This window comes from Pieris napi, chromosome 13 (assembly GCF_905475465.1).
Source record: "Pieris napi chromosome 13, ilPieNapi1.2, whole genome shotgun sequence".
NCBI classification, from domain to species: Eukaryota; Metazoa; Arthropoda; class Insecta; order Lepidoptera; family Pieridae; genus Pieris; species Pieris napi.
The window spans coordinates 6,115,088-6,137,667 of record NC_062246.1 but is presented as its reverse complement, the minus strand read 5'-3'; the positions used below and the strand labels follow the sequence as shown (position 1 = coordinate 6,137,667).

Below are 22,580 nucleotides of genomic sequence, written 5' to 3'. Positions count from 1 at the left end.
GGAGCAGAAAAGTATATTAATAATGTTATAGCCTTCACGTAAGTGACGTAGACTCAAGATCTCAAAACATTACACCTAATATTCTTTTGTATCTACCGTTACAGCAATCCTGTCAATAGTGTAAATCTACGAAATTTTTATCAATAGAAAATGATAATAACGAAAGCGCCATTCAAGTAAAGTATGCAGTTTTGAAGGATGCATATATGAAGTGTGCGGCGTATTAAAAATACTTACTTTTACTAATTACTTTAATATTTCAGTTACAAATAGTTACAATTTTAAAATAAATAAACTACCTACAAGTTAGAGCGAAGGAAGATTATAAGTCATTTTCTATTGTTTACAATTCGAAGTAACTTCGCTTTGTATTTGATATTGTTTCATAAATATAATTCTTTCTCAAATGTTTGTTTAATACAAGTTAACCTAATCCAAGGGACATAAAATAAATCCTTTTACTTATCCATGGTAAATCTTCTGCGTTGGTGGCAAGTGACGATCAGGGGCGTAAGTCGGCACAGCATCTGGTGGTGGTGGACTGGGCAGCTCCGCCAGTTTTTGAGTAAGCCAAAACAGGAAGTACACAAACATACCCATACCTTAAAGCATTTTTTTCTTTTAGGTTTGTTGTAAGCTAAGCATTTCTTACTCTGGACTCAGTACCCGTGGCACAAACTTTTCGAAAGCTTTCATCAATTTCCAAGCCCTCTGTGGGGAGCGTTACATATAATATATTGCTTCTATTTTATTACGTTAACTAATTTAACGAATCGTTCGTACTAAGGGGCCATCCATAAAGTACGTCACACGAATTTTAGGACTTTTGAACCCCCTCCCCCCGTCCTTGTCACAGGTTGTCACATTTTTATAACCCCCCCCCCCCCTCCTGATGTGACGTCACACATTTTTTAAATTTATGTATGTATTTAAAAATAATCGAGAGAAAACAGCTATTTTCATTTAATTAATTAAATATAGATCAAGTTCATAAATTTTTAACATGTGACGTCACGAAGTATTGACCCCCCCATGCCCCTTGTCACACGATGTCACACTTCGGTGATACCCTCCCTCCCCATTAACGTGTGACGTACTTTATGGATGGCCCCTAAGTGAAATAATTAAGAACCAATTTTGGGTCGCTAGGTGGAACCAATTCCTCAGATAATTTGATACTAAAATGTGTTGGAAACCATAAGGCCTTAATTAATAGGCCCTTAAAACCAATAATGTAATATAAAAATAAGTTTAGTTCTGAATAAATAAAACACTTTTCAAACAAACGACACAAATACCACAAAAAATTTAAAAATTTACAAACAATTACGGTAAAACAGTTAAAGACAGCTGCGACGTTACCGCGCCGTTACTATAGCTTTATTTTGTATGCATTTTTTTAAATATTTGTCGAAAATTAACAGTTAACGATAATGACAATTATAATTTTAAATACTTACCGACCATGATGAATATTCGTCAAACGATAACGCAATACTGTAGCAAAGTGAACGTTTACACTAACAAACTTGTTTACTCCCATGAAAGCAAACATCCTAAATTCCACAATACCTCACTTTACGAGAAAAATAATTGCCAGTTTCAATAAACTTTTGTTTCGTTATACTTAAAAACAATTGTGGAAACGTGAAATTATTCTAGTCTTTATATATATAATTCTTCTGTGAGTGTGTATGTCACTGAACTTCTCTCAAACGACTGGACCGATTTTGATGAAATTTTTTGTGTGTGTTCAATCTGGGAATGGTTTAGATTCACAAATCAGCCCGCCAGATGGCGCTGCAGTCGGTACTTTCATACTTTGCTTTACTAATCGCTTGAAATATCATGCAGGACAACGTCTGTCGGGTCCACTAGTATAATATAATTTGACATTTCGAGCTTTTGAGAAATTTTGAGAATTGAGAGATGTTCTTGTGTATGTTTTATCCACAAGATCCATATTTTTCTCCTGGTATATATTTTTTACGTATTGTCTGCGTACTAATTGTACAAAATTAAATTTCCAAGGCCCAATTTATTCTAAGTATGTACACCAAAATTGTGTATTATATTCTGAATAGTATAACATTACCTTATTTTACAGGTCAGTAAAGCATCAAAGACCTTTCTCGATAATAGAAAATAATATTAGAGTAAGCACTTTACGTGATTGGACCATAAAAAACTTATTATATGCTTAAAATTTTATTAAGATCTTAATCCTAAAAATAAGGTTTTACCATGTTGTCATACTACTTATATATTTAATTTATACTTAATTCATAACCAGTGGCTATGTGCATGGCACATTTTAAGCGACTCACTTGATGTTAGGTGAAAATTTGAATAATTTTAACGTAAAAACTGTCGCCGTCCATTATGGCATGGACTGTCTCTATTTCTTATAACAAGCTACAATGGAACTATTAAGGGTTGTAGGAGTGACAAAGAAATATAAAAAAACAACGTGTGATTCGGTTATGTTGCTTTTTACTATCAATTTGGATGTATGTGTACATATGAATTCGAGGAAAATAAAGGAATAATTATGTAATGTTTAATATATATCCTACATCGCAGTATTCGTTACGAACAAACATTACTTACTTATACGGAAATAATCCTTCGCTACTCATAAATTTTTGTTCGATCGCTCCCGAGATACCGAGCACTACAATACGCGACGAAACGTAAGTCTATATAATTGAAACGATTTAAATAAAATACACTAGCTAATAATCACTTCGAACGTTATTTCATATTTGCAAAATATCAAATACTGCATAAATCTAACTGTACAGACGCGAACGCATCAAAGAAACATCGATACATCACAAAGATCTCACGGCCGACGCACACACTGCATAGTAAAATCGGTGAAAAATTCGCGATTAAAAACCTAAAATTCACATACTGAAAGTCTAAAAATATAATAGATTCCGAATGTCTATACACTGCGCTCGACGCTTACAATAGTATACGTAAACGGACTCACGCGGAGGCTCACACGAAGACCTTGGCGAGGCCGTCGGCGCCGGCGCTGGCGATGTACGGCCGGACCGGGTGGAAGGCCACGTCCAGAATTCCCTCGTCGAACTTCTTGCGGTGGGCCGTGATCTCCTGCACGCAGGTCTTCGTGTCGAGGTTCCAGAGGCGCACGGAGCAGTCGTGCGAGCCCGACAGCAGGAACAGCCCGTTGGGGTCCAGGGCAAGGCCCGTCACGGCGTCCAGGTGCGCCACCATCGCGTGGGCGCAGCGCCCCGACACGGCGTCCCAGAAGCGGATGTGGCGGTCCTCGTGCGCCGTCACCAGCACGGGCAGCGTCGGGTGCGAGCGCACGCGCGTCGTCGGCGACGAGCACGACACGCGGAGGACCACCTGAATCGTGAATTAACCAAATTATTTGCATGAAGCCTATAGTATTAGGTACTTTATAACAACGTCATCGGCTGTTACGACCAATTATGAGTAGTCCCTTCGATGTCGTTATAACAGATTTTGACTGTATTTGAATTACCATAATAAGGTACAGTCAACCTTAAAAGGACCATGCTACTGGACGTTTTTTTTTACATTTAGAAAAAAATCCATCATAATGTTCGCGTAAGTTTAAACGAATACGAAAAATTTATTAGTATCATGTAAAATTATGTAAAATAATTGCTCACTAACTTAATTTCATTATTTATAAGTAATGAGATGGAATCGACGACACATTCACATATTTGATTTTCTTCTATAATATATACATGCATAATCTCGCCAGTATTATTAAATTGCACTGACAGGTGCATACGTCCTACGGCGACGATAGACAATATATCAAACTCGTTTTATAAGTGCTTAGTGACCTGTACTTAACTGTACGCTCCCTTCGTTCAAGTATTACGTAACGCAATTTTTAAAGATTATTGGACCCCCCCCCCCCCCATGTAACTCACCGTAACGTTTTTCAGTACCCAAGTATAGTACTGTTCCCAAGTCTAGTAAAACGTTTCGTGACCATCTAGTGACTCTTTAGTTACTATTATGTGGTGTAAGTAGAAAATAATATTAACAATAACGCGTAATTCAGTCCCCGCCCCGCATCGTAACGTTTTACAAAAGGACCCCCCCTCCCAAAATTCGTTACGTAATACTTGAACGCTCCCTTACGTCCTTGACACAAGACTCACCTGTGCGGTCTCAAGGTCATACAAGAGCAGCGTGCCATCATTGTAGGCGACGGCGGCTCGAGTGGCTGCATCTGCAAAGTCAGCAGCAGCTGGATCTCCAGCGGTGGCGTCATCGCGCAGAGTGGCCAGCAGAGGGCGCGGTGCCCTGGGCGACCAGAGGCGAGCCGTGCCGTCTGCCGAGGCAGACAAAAGGCGCCCGTGAGAACTGGCCAGGGACCAGATCGCGTCCGTGTGCTCCCGGAGTACGGGGCCCTATAGACAAATTTCAGAAACTCTTTGATGATTGTCGGTACACATTACTTTTGTTAGTGTTGAAACTAAAATTTTTCAGCTGATTCAAGGAATACACTTTGATACAGTTAAACAGGCCAATAACATCGCTAAAGAAAAGAGTATGATTCAAAACAAAACAAAAACGTATAAACAGGGAAAATAAACTAGACAAGAAATAGATAGAAGAAATAGGTGTCAAGTGCTTAAAGAATATTTTAAAGGATATTTATTATAAGAAAACTAAACAAAGTCCAATTGAAAAGATTTATTAATGAAATAACTTGACATATATCAAAGGGATTGTTATACAGGGTGGCCAAAAACTAGAAGATCAAACGCAAATAGGGGATAGATGAGGGCATCAGCTGCAAAAAATTGTTCTACGGGAGGTCCCTAAGCTCAACCCCTGCAGAGTTACAATTTATTTTGCGTTTTTATAACTATAAATAGTATGTCTAACGCAAGTACTCATCAGTACCAATCTAGTGGATATTATGAAAAAGATACAGGTGTAGATTTTTAGAGAATTAGTAAAAAAGTTAATTTTCTTATAAAAACGCAAAATAAATTATAACTCTGCAGGGGTTGAGCTTTGGGACCTCCCGTATAACAATTTTTTTCAGCTGATGACCTCATCTATCCCCTAGTTGCGTTTGATCCACGACTTTTTGACCACCCTGTATATTGATTTTTTTTTAAAATCGAACACATATTTAGAACATTTTCTCACCTGCACAGCAGCATCGTATGGATCATACGGGTCGGCCGTGGCAGATGGGAGATTCCATACACGTATTGTTCCATCTCTACCCGCAGAGAAACATTCTTCTGACCTTGGAGCTCCCATAGCCAGACACAAGACTGGGCCACTGTGGGCCCGGAAGGTGTACAGCGGTTCCACATCCAGCCCTGCAGACTTCTTAGCCGGGACCGTTCTTTGAAGGTTCCACAGCTTAAGAGTGTGATCTTCAGACGCTGTCACTAAAGCCGCTTCGTTTGGGTGGAAGGCTACAGCGCGTACCTGGAATAAGAGGCGATTTATACAAAATATTATTAAGAATGTTGCAGCATCTCTGGAAATACTCAACAGTTTCGCAAAAAAATCTACCAGCAAACAACTACATACATACTGACATAGGCAACAGAATATATTTAATTAATTTTTGAAGTGATGGATTTGCGTGATTACACATTTGTAAAAAAAAAATCCGGAATAATCAATATAATAGAAACATAAAAAGTGTTTGGCGGTTATTTCACTAAATTGGTTCGAAGAGATCGCTCGAAAGCTTTAAAGCCGGTTGCCCTCCAATTATTAAATTATTGTAATTGTACTGATTTTTGCTACAAAATGTTATATAAACAAAATACCATTCACTTTTTCAAAACATTTTTTTAGGCTTTACTTTACTCTACTAACGTTTTTTAGAAGACAAACCGCCGTAAGTTGTATTAGCTAGTAAATCGAACTCAATACGAAACGCATTAAGGCCGATTTACATTATCTTAGTGTTTAGGAAAGTGCTTTAGGATAGTACTTTAGTTGAAATATGTAAACGCTACTTGCTTTAGTAAACGCTACGCTAAAGAACTTGCCTTTCAAGTTGTACTAAAGCACTCTCCTAAACACTAAGATAATGTAAATCGGGCCTTATAAACTAACTAAAACTTAGTAGTAATTAGTAATGTTCAATAGATTCTATTCCTCCTATACCAAAATATAAACACACACACACACCAAAAATAACAATCGCACCCGCGTCATCACAGCCTATTACACTTACCCCATCAAAATGCGAGCGCAGTGTATACTTGGGGTTCCACGTCTTCCTGAAGGACTCCTTACTAGCCCCGGCCACGTCGTAGGCTTCTGGCTCATTGCTCACAGTCAGTTGAGCGAGTTCCCCCAACGCTAAGGGCTTCTCATCGGCTTCGCCAGCCGGCCCGCTGGTGGCACTGCCACTTGGGAACTTCACTGGAATTGTTATAGCGATATCGGTAAGGATTTATTTTTAATTTTACTTGAAATCTTACTAGCAAGGGTCATTTGACGACTCATTTTTCTAGTGGTTAGTACCCCTGACTGCGAATCCATGGGTCCCGGGTTCGATCCCCGGCTGAGGCGAACATCGATGTGATGAGCATTTGGTGTTGTTCTTAGGTCTTGGGTGTTTAAATATGTATTTATATGTATATCTATCTATAATATGTATGTATATCCGTTGCCTAGTACCCATAACACAAGCTTCACCAGCTTAGCATGGGACTAGGTCAATTGGTGTGAATTGTCTTTAAAAAAAAAAAAAAATTGAGTATTGCATGAATTCATCTGTTTAGGTCTTAACTTACATATAAATAAAGCAATTTTTAGTAACATACAATATGATACTTATAAATATTGTTATTATTATTGCTATATTAAATATGTTTTTCACGTAAGCGCGAATACTCTTTTATATAACAAGACACCTGTTGTGATAGAAATTATTGAAACATTGAGTTAAAATATCTTATAAAAGGTTGGTTTTTCTTTTGAAAATTGGTCTTCTGGGTTCCAAAATTCAACTTTATAGGTCATCTGGAAGTGGGTTAGTTTATTGATCTCTATAGTTATTTTTTTTTGTCGATTTCTGAACGTCAACATCTACATAACAGGAATGTTTACCAAAATATATTAAACTCAATTCCAGTGTTAAGGTAGAAACATATTAAGTTATAAGAGTCAAAATTCTAATAAGCTATCTGACAGTATCCAATAAAACATGTTACTAAGAGTAATCTCTATGAAAAATTGCTTTAAGAAGCGTTATAAAGTAAAATAACTTCAATATTATTATTAATTTATCAAAATCTCTATAATTATAAATATAGATTTTTATACGTTAGTCACGTGAGACAACGGTCAGGATGAGTAGAATAGTAGTATTTCGCCGGAGTCTATTTTATGAAATTTATGTATGTACTCGAGTAATTTAACAAAAGATAACTAACACATGGAAGACATGGCGTTTGTTTACGTATTTACAAGCATGGTATGTTACAGCAGGGTCTGTAATGGTTATTAAAATCCTATCAAATAGTTTCTAACATATGCTTGACTATCCTCCCTTTCTTTAGATTCAAATTTTTTGGAACCAATAACTGATCCTACCTTTAGCAAATTCAAACGAAAAAGTTAACGACTTTAGTTGGCCGTCAACTAAAAACATGGTAACCTTTATTTTACGTTCAATAACATGTCAATATTTACAATAAAGATATGTCAATGTATTAACACAATTACCAGTACAATACACAAATATGTGTGCTTAAAACCTTAGACGCAAATACCACTGTACAGTTATTTTTTTTTAATTACTAAACATAATGTGTAATATGCTGCTATATCGCAACAAAACATGAATTTTTTGGTATTTTACAAAATATTGTTACATAATTTAAAGTTTACATGTGCTCCCATCACATTTAGTTTAAGTTTTCTTAGTTAGTTTTCTCATAACAATAATTATAATAAAATTTAATTTTTCACTAGTAGGGTCGATTAGATCAAACTTCAATTTATACACGAGTAACTATACCAAGAATAATCTATTCCATGATTTTAATCTCGAGTTAATCCATAGTCGTTTGTCCACGTAATCGATAGTATAATTGTGCTTGGAATAACAATACGCGAATAGCAAGAGAATGGTGAACGAAAATAAAACTCGGCAAATAAATGTTGTTCTACAACGGGACAGTGTAAGAGCATACATCATGTCAACTCGATTTTGCCGTATTATAGTGTGAAAAAGTAGCTTTTAACAGGTGTCAAACGACAACAAAAACTTTTTATTTCTTGTTTGTTTGAGGCTTTCGTCTAAAAAGGAACTTCTGTTGAGCCCAGTTGAATTTCATTCTAATATTATAGAAAATAAAAAATCTAAAAACAAATAAATAAATAATAAATTGTTTAAACGTTTCATTATACAATGCTAGACTATTAATTTAGTGCGTTGCGTTGATTTGAAATTAAAACACAGAATACATATTTGTGAAATGACAGAAATCAGCTGATTGGACTGACTGACGCCATTAAATTATTCTAGGAATAGCTGTTATTCCGTGCGAAACGGCGGTATTGTAGAAATTCCCGAATAAGCACACTATTCTTAGAATTTGTAGTTGGTAAAACGTAAAATTGATTTACTCTCGATTAACTGACGATTTATTCTAAGATTAAGATTTACTCTTGTTTGGTCGAATCGACCCTAAATCATCATAGAAAACCGTTTTAGGAATTGGTTACATTAATATCGACTTACCAACATATTCATCTCCCTGTCCACCGCCATCTGCTTCTGTCTCGGTGAGCAGATTTAGTTCGTTGAGGACTTCTTCAGCTTCATGGTCCACTTCTTCACCTTGAAACATTGCTTATGAAATTCTAGCATCAACAAATCACATATTATTTTTTAATAAATCTTTTATAAGAGATATTTCATTATATTAATATCATATTTAAGACTTATTTGTAACATCAAATATATATGTTATTGATACCAGAGTATTTCGTTAGACCCTGATTTTCATAAAACCTGTATATTTTTAAGATTTCATTAAGTATTTCGATTTCTTTCGCTTTTAAAGAAAAAGAAAATAAATAAACTATATTTGTTTTTCTCAACAATCCCGTCACCCTAAGATACATTTGCTCAATAAACTGTATGCTAATTAATTATAAAAAGGACTCCTGGACAATCTATTATTAGCATTTAAAAACAGGAGAATAATAAAATATAAGCATTCTCTTGACGGTTGCCACATTTATGAATGTTTACCTAAGTAATTTCATAGAATTATTTAAGTAAATGCAACAGTCCACAACTTAGTATGAGTCACAAGTTATACTAAAAGGTTAATATACATAGAAATTTACAATATTAAAACTATGTATATTGAAAAATATCTTGTCATTTAGTATACTTCAGGTAGGGTACATGTACCATGAGTACATAATATAAAACCCTTAATTATGAATCTGTTTGTTTAATATTGTTTTAAGAATATATCTGAGTTCTATTCTAAGATAAAATAACTACTTATTTATATTTCTTGTCACTAAATATATGGTAAAATTAGCAACAAACCCAGTGATTAGGTGGCTATGGACCTGGATTCACATCAATAAATGGTTACAAAATGCTCATAATCTTAATATATATAAATAACATGTCATGTTGCTTGTCCGCTATGGACTCCTAAACTACCGAACCGATTTCAATTAAATTGCAATATTATTATATGCAAAATATTTGTTTATTATTTGATAGTCACAATATTGTAACAGATGGTGCTGTGTTGAAAGTACCAACATTTGAAATAAGCTACAATTTAATGGCATTACCATCAAAAAAGCATGGTTGTAATGACTGGTGTTCTCCTACAGTTTCCCTTGAATAGGTTACTACTATGTAATATAACTAAAACCTTAGCCACAGCAATGCTTGGCTGGTCTGCTAGTCCCTTATAAATCTTAAATCAAACTACATAAAATTTGCATTGCAATACAAGTATTATCAATCTATTTCATCCAAAAATACAACAAACCTTGTTTCATTTGAGTGTGGTGAGCTTGTTTGGCATCTATATCCTCAATTTCATCCATGTCCATTTCTTGGTTTGCCAAGAACTCGAAATTTGCAAAGACCGCATTTTCTTGTACAGACAGGCCTTCTTCATTGTATCCGCTAGATACAGAACCCTTGCATTGTTGGTCTTTGCCACCTGAAATATTGTATATCTTTTTATTTATGCTATTATGAATTCTTACCACCATTAAAAAGAATTTTATATACATTTTCTACTACCAGTCTAAACCAATACATTAAAAGAACAAAGTGTTCTTTTGCAATTATAATTCTGTATTTTATTAAAAGTTTTTCTTCCAAGCTTCATAGCAACCAAGACTAATGCCCACATACATAAGAACATACATAAAACTGTATAAAGGGACTGGACTGGTTTGACATACCATAGTCATACATCATCATTTTACGTCCGAGGGCAGTATTTGTAGAGTAATGATGTTTGTCACAATTCCTATAATTGGATTCTTCTGATTGTTCTTCATTATTCACTCCCAGTAAAGTCCTCACTCGATTAGAACGAATGTCAAGTATTGTGTCTGTATAGCCTATTTCCTGTTAACCAAAAACCATTATCAATCAAATGTAAAAGATTAAAACACACATATTTGTGTTTTATAGGTCTAAATGTGTCCATTATGTGTGTAAATGATTTTGACCCCAACAAGTTTATCAATTAACCTAATTTTCTTCTAACTAACCCATTGGAATAAACAAACTAAATTAAAACTTGAATAGGTTGTATTTAGTAATAATTGGATTCAGAATTATATATAGTACTTGGGTATTCAACTGCATTTGAATTTTTTTGAATGAATTAAACAAAACTTATTTTTGAGATTACTGAATTAATAGATTTTTAAAGTAATTAATTAGCACATTATAAACAACAATTTTTAAAAACAACATAATAGGAAAAATATTTTTTTATTACAAAAATCTTATTTATAATGGTCATATTATTACTCATTATTTATTATTGTGACATTGATTAAAACAGGCAAATAATCTACTATGAAAATGACATATTTCAATGATTTCCAAAAAAAATCAACACAGTATATTTTGGTTAAAAAATTCCATAATTATCAGGCATTGATATCAGATATTGAATTATTGTCATCAGCATAATTTAAAATTCTACAAATATAAGTTCCCATAAGTTTTACAAATAAGGCATACACAGCAGTGTTTCAAATATGGTGCAACATGAATTAAATATTCAAGTCACAAACCTGCAGGTACTGTTTGATGAGTTGACGGCCATGCTTCCATTGAGCTCTCTCAGCTGGGTCTGGTTCGACTGGTGGTTCTTCTGGTGGCGGCCGCATATCTCCCTGTTGCAGCTCCACACCATATTTTAACTTATGAAATTTTGCCCTCTCCTGTTTCAATGCATACTCAAGCATTTTGATCCGTCTTACTAGATCATTTTTTAAATTCTCTTGACCTTTCCTCTCACCCTGGAGGAAGGCAATTCTTGCCTGTAAGAGACAAAAAGATACATTATCAGGTATTCTTAATAAAAAGTATTTAAAAACCAAAAAGAAGAAATGATATGGAATACAGAAGGCAAATTACATTCTAGATATATTTTATAAAACTAGACATTACCTTTCCCTATAATTGAGATCAGATCAAATATGATAAACCTTGTTTATTAGCAAATATTGACAACACTTTAAGACAAAAGAGTAAGTAAAAAAAATGCCAATTAGTGAACCATTAAATTTTAATGTATTTACTTGAGGTACATATAATTGTGAGGCTATAAATAGTACTATTATACTATAGGTGTTGCAGTAAATAGAGCTCCAATTGAATCCAATAATAACAAAATAACTAAAGCAAAAATGTAGTGGTATTTACGAAATTTATCAATGAAGGGCATAAAGTAGTGTGCAGATTTAAATTAATTATGGAATATTCTGCTAAAAAATCAATAATTAGTTTTAAAAAAATACCTCAAACTCGGCTCTATCCACCTCCCATTGTGATCTCTCTAGTTCGAATCTCGCCCATTCATGTTGGATAAAATGCAAAATGCCCGGTATTGAATACTGGACACTTTGACTAGATTCTTCATTTTGTTTATTATTTACACTAACTCCTATTTCAGATCCCACTTGCCCTCCGTTGTGATGAGAAACGGAGTTATCATCCATGGCTGTAGGGATTTTCATGACATGGCCACCATTACCGTACTTGTCACAGACCTATCAAGTGCTTCACTTTATGCTACACGAAACCAATACTAAAACACCATTTTAATTTTTAGTCTAAAGTTAACGACGGTGAAACCACCTAAAACCCTTTTTTTGCCAAGAATTCATGTATGACAAAAATTATTGCATGACGGAATACAAAAGTCGAAACGACGTCCGTCTACCGATCATTGCCTATATATTTTTTTAATATTGGTATTACCATTTTATTTTTATCTGATTCACACAGACAATATTCTATGACAGATAGTATTAAATATTATCCAAACCTACTCCAAAGACATAATAGCCTAATAAATAAATCGTCAATATGAATATTTGTCACGGGATTAAACCGAATTGTAGCAAAATAATTGTACTACGTTAGGTACTACGTAATTTAAGGAGATAATTTGTACTAAGACTAAGGGCGCTTACAATTTTGCCGCAAAGTGTCGCGCGGTGGCAGCCCGTTTGCAGCGCTGCGGCTGCGCTACTTTGTAAATATATGTAAATAAACAAGGCGCGGTTGCTACACCCGCGCTGCGGCGGGCGGCCACACATCAGTTCATCGATCGACGTCGCTGGCCACGTCACCATGGCATCTAGGTGAGGTATGGCCCTTATGATCTACATATCTGACGTACGTTTGTGTATTGGTATGTTATCTAAAGCTGGCGGCTTCAACACATTTACACTTTGTGCTTGTGTAGTGTCTGTGAATAAGCGCGAGGCGTGTTGTCAAACTGAAATACAATCACAAATACATCATGATAAGACTGTCCGTCTCTCTCGCGCTAGGTCAAGCTTATAAGTATAAAAGAGACAGTTATTGTTTTGCTTTTGCTACTGTTTATGTTGATCTTTACTGTACATGTTGATCTTTTTTCTCATTATTAATTTGTGATTGTTTACTTATTTGGTTGGAGGTTAGAATACTTAGGAAAATTATAGCTATTGCTTTAAAAGTATATTAAATAAAAAAGGGTGCGTGTACTTATGTACGCGCGTAAGAAGTTATACTTCTTTGGCATTATTAAAAAAAAGTGTGCGTGTACTTATGTACGCGCGTAAGAAGTTATACTTCTTTGACGTTATTAAAAATAGTTTGGCTTTGTTCCACCTCCAGTTTTTGATGTTTCACAGCGATAAGATGACAACTCTTTTTTTGTATTCAATTTAGTGCACTTACACTGATTCATCAATTGTTTTTTGTCTCTTGTCCTTATATTTGCTAGATTAAATCAGAAAAATTACATGTTTTGATTAAACAATGTGGTCATTTTTTTAATCAAAACATTACTCGACAATAATAATACATACGGATAGTTAACCTAAATTGTATTGAAGCACTTAGGAAGGTTGATGAGCACAGTTTTTTCACAAATATTAATTAGTATTGGTTTAAATATTCAATTTAAATCACTTCTGATTATAATTCAAAAAGCATTGCTAAATTTCTTTGAAAAAATAATTAAAACTCCTTTATTTGTTTAAAAGGTAAATGACAATTAATGTCATTATGGTCATTCAAAATTCTTGGCATACGAACTTCACGCATATTCTATTTCTTTTTACTTGTAGATTGTCTTATTCCTATCTCGCTCGCGCACGCTATAATCACACTCCTAATTTTGTGTCACAGGCGCATTGTAAAATTTCACTCTCATAAATTTTCATAACGCGCCTAAAGAAGTATAACTTCAAAAATGTCTGAAATAATTGGTTCCGGCAAAACATTAACAGGGCAATCTCGTGAAATAGTTTACAATGTTTTAATTATTTTAAGCAACTTAATAAAAACAGTTTAAAGAAAGAATTGTACGATTTGACATCAGATTCGACTGGCGTTTCTAAGCTCCTCTTATTGAAAGAATTGTTAGTATAATACATTGTTAATATTTATATGTATTTGTCACATTTTTATTTATTTACAACCCACCCAACCTTACTAAAACCAGAGTAGACTAAATATAGCTTGGCAAAAAAGTCATATTTTTAAATATACTGTATAGTGAAATTGCATTAGTGTGAGTACTGTGAACGCGCCAACTTTCGATAACAGACCTATAGCGATGTACACCACAGATGAAAGGTAAATATTTTCTGTGTTATTATTTGTGTTGGAGAAATTTAAATACTAATGAAAAGTAAAAACATTAAAAAATTTAAACATATATTCCAGGGAAACAATGAATTTTGAGCTTCTTTAATTACAATTACTTTTACTTCAAAAATTGGGATTGAATATTTGATGATGATTTTTCAGAAAACCAGGGACATATTTACTATAAAACTTTGCCTGGACTCAGTACTATCTTTAATATTTTTTTAATCACTAACTGATAGGGCTCATCAAAAAAAGGAATTAAAGAACTAAGAAAATTGTAATTTTGAAGCAAAGTAGCAAGCAAGACAGCCTTGCCTGGACTGGATAAAATTATTACTATTCAATTTTTATCTTAAATACTAATTATTTCATTATCAAAGACGTATAAATTCCTATACAGTATTTGAATTAATATAATCTATTTACAAAATTAATTATAATAATTGGCTGTGAGAAATAATGAAAATCTTAAAAAAGCAAAATGTATTTATTGTTTTATATTTATAATAATCGTGACTTTGTACCTTAAAAATCAATACACAGGAATGATAGAACTTCAAGTGATAAACTAAGATTTAACACACACAACTAAGATGTTATCAGGTTTGAAGTGTTAAATAAAATTTTGAATTAATTGGATTTCTTCGAGCTTTTTGATGCTGAACGAGATCTTGACCTAGACACAGACCTTCCCTTGGAACGAGATCTATCACGGGAACGAGAACGCGAACGGCTGCGAGACCTGGACCTGGATCTTGGCGAACGGGAACGAGTGCGAAGTCGAGACCTGGAGCGGCTGAAATCATATGGATAGTTCATTTTAGAATTTGTTGGAATCAATGGTGCTTTTATTTCTTAAACTTAAAGTATCCCTATCAATAGTAATAATTTTATCACTGTTACAAAAATAATAATATTAATCAAAGATACTTGGCGTAAAATAAAAACCTTACAGCATGAATTTTGAAAAAGTATACCCTGACTTTTTATCAAATCCATAATTGTAAGGAATTGTTTCGTTGAACATAATATCAAACTGCAACAGAGCAGTTCTATACACGTTAACTCTTCAGTGCTCATTGAAATTATCTGGTAAATAAACAACCAATTGTCATCTAGTTAATCTGCTCTCAAGTCAGATACCATGATAATAATGTGTAACTCACTGAGTGCACGCAGTGATTACTTAAGTCGTGACGCGACGCGCAGTTAGTACGCTATACTCAATGCAGTTCTCGACAAGTGAAGCGTGCACGTAGGTTGTAACGAGGTTCGCAGAGCGAAGTTACTGTAGTAGCCAACATTAACGCAGAACACGCAGCGAAGTGAAAGCTACGTTGCGCAGACAATAAGTAGTGCAGACACTGAAGAGTTTGATCTCGGCGCACAGGCCAATGATAACCTATAACATAGTTATCATTGGTATATGTGAATGCAAATCAATGGCATGGAATCCTTTTAAATTTAAGTACTTTTTTAGTACCAGATTCCATGACAATATTCATCAAAACTAACTTCCAACAACTCAAATCACCTGCGTCTACGACGACGGCTGCAGTCTCTAGCGTAATGACCACGGTCTCCACAATCATAGCAGCGGTCATCATAGGGACGAGGGGGAAGTCTAGAGCGAGGCGGCGGCCCTCGTCCACTGTATCCTCGGCCACCGTTGGACAGCTCTACTCGAGCCCTCCGTCCACAAATTGTACGCCCATCTAAGCCTCGTATCTATATTGAAAAGAAAATATTTTATAACCCAAAAACTTAAGAAATGCATTACAGATTCAAAATTGAATGCTTACCGCATCTTCAGCATCGCGAGGATCTTCGAATTCAACAAAAGCAAATCCTGGCGGATTTCTTGCTACCCAGACATTCCTTAAAGGACCGTAGTAAGAAAAAGCATCTTCAAGTTCTGGTTTACTAGCGTTGTTGCCTAGATCACCGACGTATATTTTACAATCACCGTACCGTGACATGATTATCTAAAAAAAATGTAATCTTAATAAGTACACTGTTTCTTTAGCTACAAACTAACAAATATACCACTTTCAGAATTACAGCAATCAAACATGCGTCGTAATGGCTGTCGCCACACACCGGTTATTTTATTGTTTATCATGATAGATACTTACAAAAATTACACAAGCTTTAAACTTCTACACCATTTGTTTGTGTTTGTTATAAAGTAAACACCCATGCAAAGGAATACAGCAATATTTAACTCTAACAAGCACACGTTTATTACCAATGCGCACCGCGTTTGCTTCGGCGTTTGACAAAATGGCGTCGGTACTCGGTAATCGGTATTGGCCGCAGTCAGTGATGCCAACTTCTACAAAATTTTCCCCTTAGAACCAAATTCAAATGTCGATTATAAACCTCTAAAGATTTAGTTGTACACTCGGTTTGAGAGGTTATTTCAAATATGCATTAAAAGTAAAATTAAGTAATATAAAATATCTGTTATTTCGATGTTGGAGTATTATAGTTTTTTTTATATTTCAGTTATAGCCACGATTGGAGTTTATTATAAATTATATAGAATCCTGCGTTTAAAAAAACAATTTCTTGAATTAAGTACCCTCTAATCCAAATCCCCCTAAATAAATGTGCCCGCTAAAACCCCCCCTGGACAACTGGATTCCCCAAAAATTTGGGGGGAAATACGCCATGGCTGACAAACCAATATTTAATTATTTCCGTATTTTCTTTGAGAAGAGAACTTATTAGTTACAAAATTTAAATTAAGAACATTTACTGTACATATAAACATAAAACCTTTTTATAACAAATTATAAATAATGCGCAACCTAAGCGCCGTAAGCGATCAGCGCGCGGGCGCGGCGCGCGCTAGCGGCTCGCGTCTACGTCTTCCTTCCGCCCACGCCAGTAAACGGAACTGTAAGCGCGAAAATTAAGTGCGCGCAGATCGCGCACTCCTTATGCGAGCCTTGCATGAGTTACGCTAAAGAGGCGCACCAAACCATTGCCGTGACTGCACGCGCGCAGTTCGCAATCTGCACATTCGCCAGATGTTGACGCACCCTAAAATGCACCAAACCAGATTACCAGGGGCAGTACCGCCCCCTAGTGAGCGCTGGGGTTGGCAAATGGGGGGAACTTTGTCAGTCAAGGGGGCGGTCGCGGCATACCTGTCATTAGTAATTTATTATAATAAAATAATTTGAAAATATGTATATCTATTTTACATTATATTGTCCAGCCGTCTAAGATGTTTATCTTACTACGGGAGTTGAAAAAGGTTGAGAAAGCTATAAAAACAGCAGTAAAAAAAAACAATAAAGTCTAAAAAGATTTGTTGTTGGGATCCGTTTTTGCTACATTTTTAATGATTAAAGCATTTAAATAAGCATTAATTAACTGATAGTTAGTTACAATTGATTCGGTTTATGATAGTCGGTGACAGGTCTAAGTAAGTTGGTAAACAAAACTGATTTACGCAATCAAGCAGTTGATCTTCTCTGTACTCCTGAATACGAGGGTAATATTATGCAAATTACAATTTACTATGTGACAGAGCCTCTGATGAAACGGCCATAAATCCGACGTTTTCAGCAAGCTGTCTAACTAGTGGAAAAATCGAGAAACGTTGCAGTCAACGCGCGTTGGTAACAATATCAACAAGATATAGTACAATGCAAGATTTTATTTTTGAAGTGAAACTTCTTTATCGGGGTTGGAAAAAATTTAGTGTAACATTTTTTCGTTACGCGTCACGTTTTTCGGTTACGCGCCATGTTCCTTTTTAAAGTCAAACTTCTTTATCGGCGTTTGAAAAAAAATTACCGTCACATTATTTATTATTCGACACTTAATATTTGAATGACAATTAAATTCATTCCTAACATATCTTCTTTTTTCCGTCCCTCTAAGTATCGGATATCTAAACTTTTAGATTTGTATAAATATGAACAACACTTCAAGATTAGTTTGCCACTGAAGTTTCACTTCTGACATGTGTACTTTGTACACACACACTTTTTCTTTTATAATTGTTGCTTTATATAATATAGGTTATGTTCATGGTATGAAATTTGAAAGTGGTAAGTTAAACAAGAGTATATTTTTTGCAATGTTTATTAACACTTATAGTAAGAATTTATAAAATGGCAATCATTACAAGGTTGTTTCAAAATGAATTTTTTAAAATAAATTTGAAACTTATTATTGTAACTTTTACATTTACTTTATTTTTTGAGATCACATTTATTATACATACACTACACAATCATTACTTGCAATAACTGTGTGATCCACAAATATTTTTTTTAAACATTCAGCCCTATATACATAAAATATTAATACCATATTTAAATATATTATTGTACTTATTAATAATTATAAAAATAACATCAAGAATCTCACTTAAATAATCTTTTAAAATAATTATTATAAGAATGTTAAGTATTATTTGTTTTCTCCATAAAATCTGAACTAAAATGTATTAATATTATTCAACTGGTGCGATGACACTGCGGCAATTTTTTTCTTATTCAGAAATATTAGAATACATTCAAAATGTAATAATAAAAAACATATAAATGAAGATAATTTTGCTTCTGTAAAAAATACAGTCCTTATTTTTAGATAACTACTAAAATACGGATAAGGACTAAATTTCTTTATGTGACGAAAGTAAATTACTCGACTTGGGTTGTAAGAACCAATGCATCAGCTTATATACTTCAAAGTTGGAAATATACATTATATATATTTATATATATAAATATTAAAGCAATCAGAACATACAAGACATAACACAGAATCATCAATACATAATCTAAAGATTCAAGGCAAACAATTGTTTAAAACAATACATATTTGAAACTTTTTCAAACTTCTTGTAGGTAAAACTTTTATCACATATCAAATTTTTACTGAAACAATTTTAGAGCAAAGTAAGTCCATAATAATAATTATTGGCACTCCAAGCCAGAAATACACCAAAAGCTAAAACATTTAGTTTGTACACTGTTTCTACAAATTAACATGTTAAAACATGCATTTAAACCTAGTACTTATTTTTGTAATAGCTATTGAAAATTTATTTCACACTCAAAGTTACAATTAATGTAAAGCTACAATAACATGAGCATATCACAATAAAATAGATTCTGGTATTAGATTACATTTTAATCTTTTACCACGATAAAATAAATTAAACGGCTCATAATAACATTAAAAATGACTGCACCTTGTTAGGGCATTTCATCTTGTCTTAAAAGACATAGATTTATTATATCTGTCTCAAACCAAAACATACTGCACAGTCTCACGGAAGAGCTTGTCTTTGATCCCATTGTCGATGTTGGTGACTCCTCAAGTGATTATCCTGATGACTATCATGATAATGTGAGTCTTGCGTGTCATGGACTTTTTTGTCGGGTTTCTTCACTAAATGAGCATTAATGGGGAACTTCAATTCTGTTCTCAATTGGTCATTGTGCTCTTCCAATGAATTTACAGCATAATGCAGTACTAGCTCATTTAGGGTTCTGAAAATTTTATTATTCAAATATATTAAAAGGATAAGAAATCAAGCATATATTGTTAAATAAAATTAAAAATGGTTTTAATAATATTTTTGATTTATTTCAAAGATATAGAAATCAATCTCTTTTTTAAATAAAAAAATAATCACCAATCAATCAAAAACTAAAAGTATTGCGGCTTATGTTATTACTATTAATATTAAAACTACTCACTTGTAGATATTGTATGGTTCTGCAAAGCCATATCCACGTTCAGTCTTGAAAATTATACAATGATATACCATTCCATTACAACTTATAGATAAAGCTAATTGACCAGTTGAATTAGGCCGTATTAAAAATGTCCCTTGGGGTTTCCCTTCTAAAAGTCTTGTAGCCATGTCTCGAGTACAGTTTTCAACCATCCATGTAATACTTTCACGGTGTGCATACAACTCTTCTAGTTTATGAATGTTATCATCCTCTAATGCCTGTAAATATTCTTCTGTCTTACCCCGCTTTTGAAGCCATCTGAAAATTATGCGAATTTATTTATAAAGTTAGGAAGTGTTCAAAATAAAGGTAAAATATAATATCATCCCTACCTACTTTTTAGCCTCAGTCATAAGAAGAATTTATATATTATATTAAAATTATACTTACACTTTGTATCTATCTTTAATTTTATATAGATTTATGACTTCTGATTTTAATTTAGTAATTTCTCTTTCAAGAAGCAAATTAGATTCAACAGTTTCCCTCAGGATATTGTGGTGTTGACATCTTGCTTGTTTTAAACTATTTACCCTTGAAATCAGCTGTCTATTATTTTCAATTAGATCATTTTTTTCATGTGGTTGGGCCTCAGCTTGCATTTTTTCTTGTAATTTTAAATGCTCTTCACATACTTTTACTGTTTCCTTAAAAGCATCTAAAGTCTGTCTTTTAAATTTCACTTCTTCCCTGAGGCGTAAATATTTTTCAGATCGCTCGTTGTAATCTCTAGTTCGAAGGACAAATTTTTTGTGAATATCCTTGTAACTTAGTTCTAGAGTATCATCGTTTATATTTTCACCACCTTCATTTTCTTGGTGCCTTGAAAGAGGGTACATAAGCTTAATGTCAAGGCTACTGTTGCAGTGTGCCAATGAGTATTCTCTGTAGAATCGTACAAGGTCAACAACAGAATTAAATTCATAGGGTTCACAGAATCCATAACGGCCATCTTGATTGTATATCTTGATCAATTTATTTGTACCACCTTTTCTCACTGTTAGAGTGTAACCACCATCTTTGTTGGAAGCATTACGGACTAGGAAGGTACCATCACAACTATCTCTAAGTTTTTCATTAGCATCATCACTGAAAATAAGCAAAATAAATTTTAGTGAGATAAGTAATATACTACTCAAGCAATTGAATTTGAAAGAAAATTAAATGTTGTGAAATATCCTATTCCCTAAATATAATCATTTAGTAATTTCAATATTCTTACATCATACATATAACAGAAACTATTATATGCTAGGGTGCAATACTTTAAGGTGGTTTTATTATAAATTTTTAGCTTAATGAGATATGACATTATTTTTAATAATCACTTAATTTTTAACAATATTTTATTAATTTATAAGTGATATAAACTGAACTGCATGTAATAAAATTTTCCTGAAAAGAATTAAAAAGACAAATAACGTATATCATAAAAATAAAACAATTAAAATACATACCGAGTAATATCACCCCAGTACCATTCTGCATTTTCTAAACTATCTTCTGCGGATTGCTGTGGTGCACCGATTTCCACCATTCTAGTTTAATAGCTATAATAAAAGTAAATCTAATAATATTCTGATTGTAAGCTCACAATTCTCATTCAAGAATAATCTTTGACAACAGCGGGTCTAGCAACTTCCGCCCTATTGAGGTTACAATGAAATAAAATCATAATAATGGATCACTTTTAATTGGCCCATGCAGCCCAAGGAAGACGATAAACAAGTAAGAATATCACTAGAAGACAACTAGTCACAACACTTTCGATTTGTTGAAAAAATATCACAAAGGAAATAGGTACAACCAAACTTATGGCTGACAAGCGCAAGCATTGAATAGAATACGAATGGCCATCCTAACGGAGCCGAGTCCAAGTTAATGTTCTATAGAACAAATGACATTGAAATCAATATATTTGTATATGGTGTGTTAACACTTGAAATTAAAAAACACTATAAGTACATTTTAATATTAATTGGCAACCATCTCTATTCTCAGTTCTCACTTCTCCATTGAACTAATTTCAATTTTCAAAGCTGAAACTGAAAGCCACAGAGTACAAAGATACTGTGTAGCCACAGATAAATTAGTAATGTCTGGAAGCACAGATAAAATTGGAACGAGTTTTAAGGACCATACTCTTTATTCAAGTTTTCATGTTATGAACTGTGAAGATAAATTACATTTTATTACTATCTAAACAAATACTAACCAGTAAACCACCAACTACTAATAGCCCAGTCATTTTAGGGGTTTCACCTCGGAATGAAAGATAAGAAGCTACAAATTGGTATAGACCTTTGTTTTGTCGTTCTAAATGTTGTCTCAAAAGTCACAAATGATACCGTGTCCGCGTCTTAAGATATTGAAGGCCAAAGGTCATAAAAATGGGTTTTTCGTGAATATCTCGCTTTCTA

General features: G+C 33.8%; 3 protein-coding genes across 7 annotated transcripts; all 3 read right to left on the bottom strand.

Annotated features, from left to right (window-relative positions):
• Window positions 1–236: 236 nt before the first annotated feature.
• On the bottom strand, window positions 237–12,496 carry LOC125055174 (striatin-4). 3 transcript variants are annotated; one of them, XM_047657465.1, is made up of 10 exons: window positions 12,043–12,496; window positions 11,314–11,562; window positions 10,465–10,633; window positions 10,041–10,217; window positions 8,756–8,854; window positions 6,236–6,426; window positions 5,182–5,472; window positions 4,179–4,430; window positions 2,999–3,381; window positions 237–602 (listed from the first exon to the last, which is right to left on the bottom strand). In XM_047657465.1, the coding sequence occupies exons 1-9, from the start codon at window positions 12,259–12,261 to the stop codon at window positions 3,007–3,009; spliced, it is 2,022 nt and encodes a 673-aa protein (XP_047513421.1). In that variant the 5' UTR covers window positions 12,262–12,496; the 3' UTR covers window positions 237–602; window positions 2,999–3,006. The 3 variants fall into 3 exon arrangements, with proteins under 3 accessions (XP_047513421.1, XP_047513420.1, XP_047513422.1); XM_047657464.1 differs by lacking the exon at window positions 237–602 and having other exon boundaries at window positions 2,193–3,381; XM_047657466.1 differs by lacking the exon at window positions 237–602 and having other exon boundaries at window positions 2,193–3,381; window positions 8,756–8,848.
• A 2,369-nt stretch (window positions 12,497–14,865) lies between these two features.
• LOC125055282 (serine/arginine-rich splicing factor 7-like) lies at window positions 14,866–16,768 on the bottom strand. Of its 3 annotated transcripts, none has more exons than XM_047657673.1 (4): window positions 16,641–16,768; window positions 16,195–16,377; window positions 15,927–16,120; window positions 14,866–15,188 (listed from the first exon to the last, which is right to left on the bottom strand). In XM_047657673.1, exons 2-4 carry the CDS (start codon window positions 16,369–16,371, stop codon window positions 15,023–15,025), a joined length of 537 nt encoding a protein of 178 aa, XP_047513629.1. In that variant the 5' UTR covers window positions 16,372–16,377; window positions 16,641–16,768; the 3' UTR covers window positions 14,866–15,022. The 3 variants fall into 3 exon arrangements, with proteins under 3 accessions (XP_047513629.1, XP_047513628.1, XP_047513630.1); XM_047657672.1 differs by having other exon boundaries at window positions 16,528–16,693; XM_047657674.1 differs by having other exon boundaries at window positions 16,651–16,669.
• A 1,709-nt stretch (window positions 16,769–18,477) lies between these two features.
• On the bottom strand, window positions 18,478–22,228 carry LOC125055262 (phosphatidylinositol 3-kinase regulatory subunit gamma). Its single transcript, XM_047657649.1, has 5 exons — window positions 22,126–22,228; window positions 21,618–21,710; window positions 20,551–21,249; window positions 20,122–20,418; window positions 18,478–19,911 (listed from the first exon to the last, which is right to left on the bottom strand). Exons 2-5 carry the CDS (start codon window positions 21,695–21,697, stop codon window positions 19,689–19,691), a joined length of 1,299 nt encoding a protein of 432 aa, XP_047513605.1. The 5' UTR covers window positions 21,698–21,710; window positions 22,126–22,228; the 3' UTR covers window positions 18,478–19,688.
• Between the last annotated feature and the right edge of the window lie 352 nt (window positions 22,229–22,580).

Coding starts and splice junctions, on each gene's coding strand:
- LOC125055262 (XM_047657649.1), bottom strand. CDS start 21,697: ATGGTGGAAATCGGTGCACCACAGCAATCCGCAGAAGATAGTTTAGAA. Junction 21,250..21,617: donor TACTGGGGTGATATTACTCG/GTATGTATTTTA, acceptor GCTTATTTTCAG/TGATGATGCTAATGAAAAAC. Junction 20,419..20,550: donor ATTAAAGATAGATACAAAGT/GTAAGTATAATT, acceptor CATAATTTTCAG/ATGGCTTCAAAAGCGGGGTA.
- LOC125055282 (XM_047657673.1), bottom strand. CDS start 16,371: ATGTCACGGTACGGTGATTGTAAAATATACGTCGGTGATCTAGGCAAC. Junction 16,121..16,194: donor CTCGCGATGCTGAAGATGCG/GTAAGCATTCAA, acceptor TTTTCAATATAG/ATACGAGGCTTAGATGGGCG. Junction 15,189..15,926: donor AGCCGTCGTCGTAGACGCAG/GTGATTTGAGTT, acceptor ATATGATTTCAG/CCGCTCCAGGTCTCGACTTC.
- LOC125055174 (XM_047657465.1), bottom strand. CDS start 12,261: ATGAAAATCCCTACAGCCATGGATGATAACTCCGTTTCTCATCACAAC. Junction 10,218..10,464: donor AATGATGATGTATGACTATG/GTATGTCAAACC, acceptor ACAATATTTCAG/GTGGCAAAGACCAACAATGC. Junction 3,382..4,178: donor ATGACCTTGAGACCGCACAG/GTGAGTCTTGTG, acceptor TTCACGATTCAG/GTGGTCCTCCGCGTGTCGTG.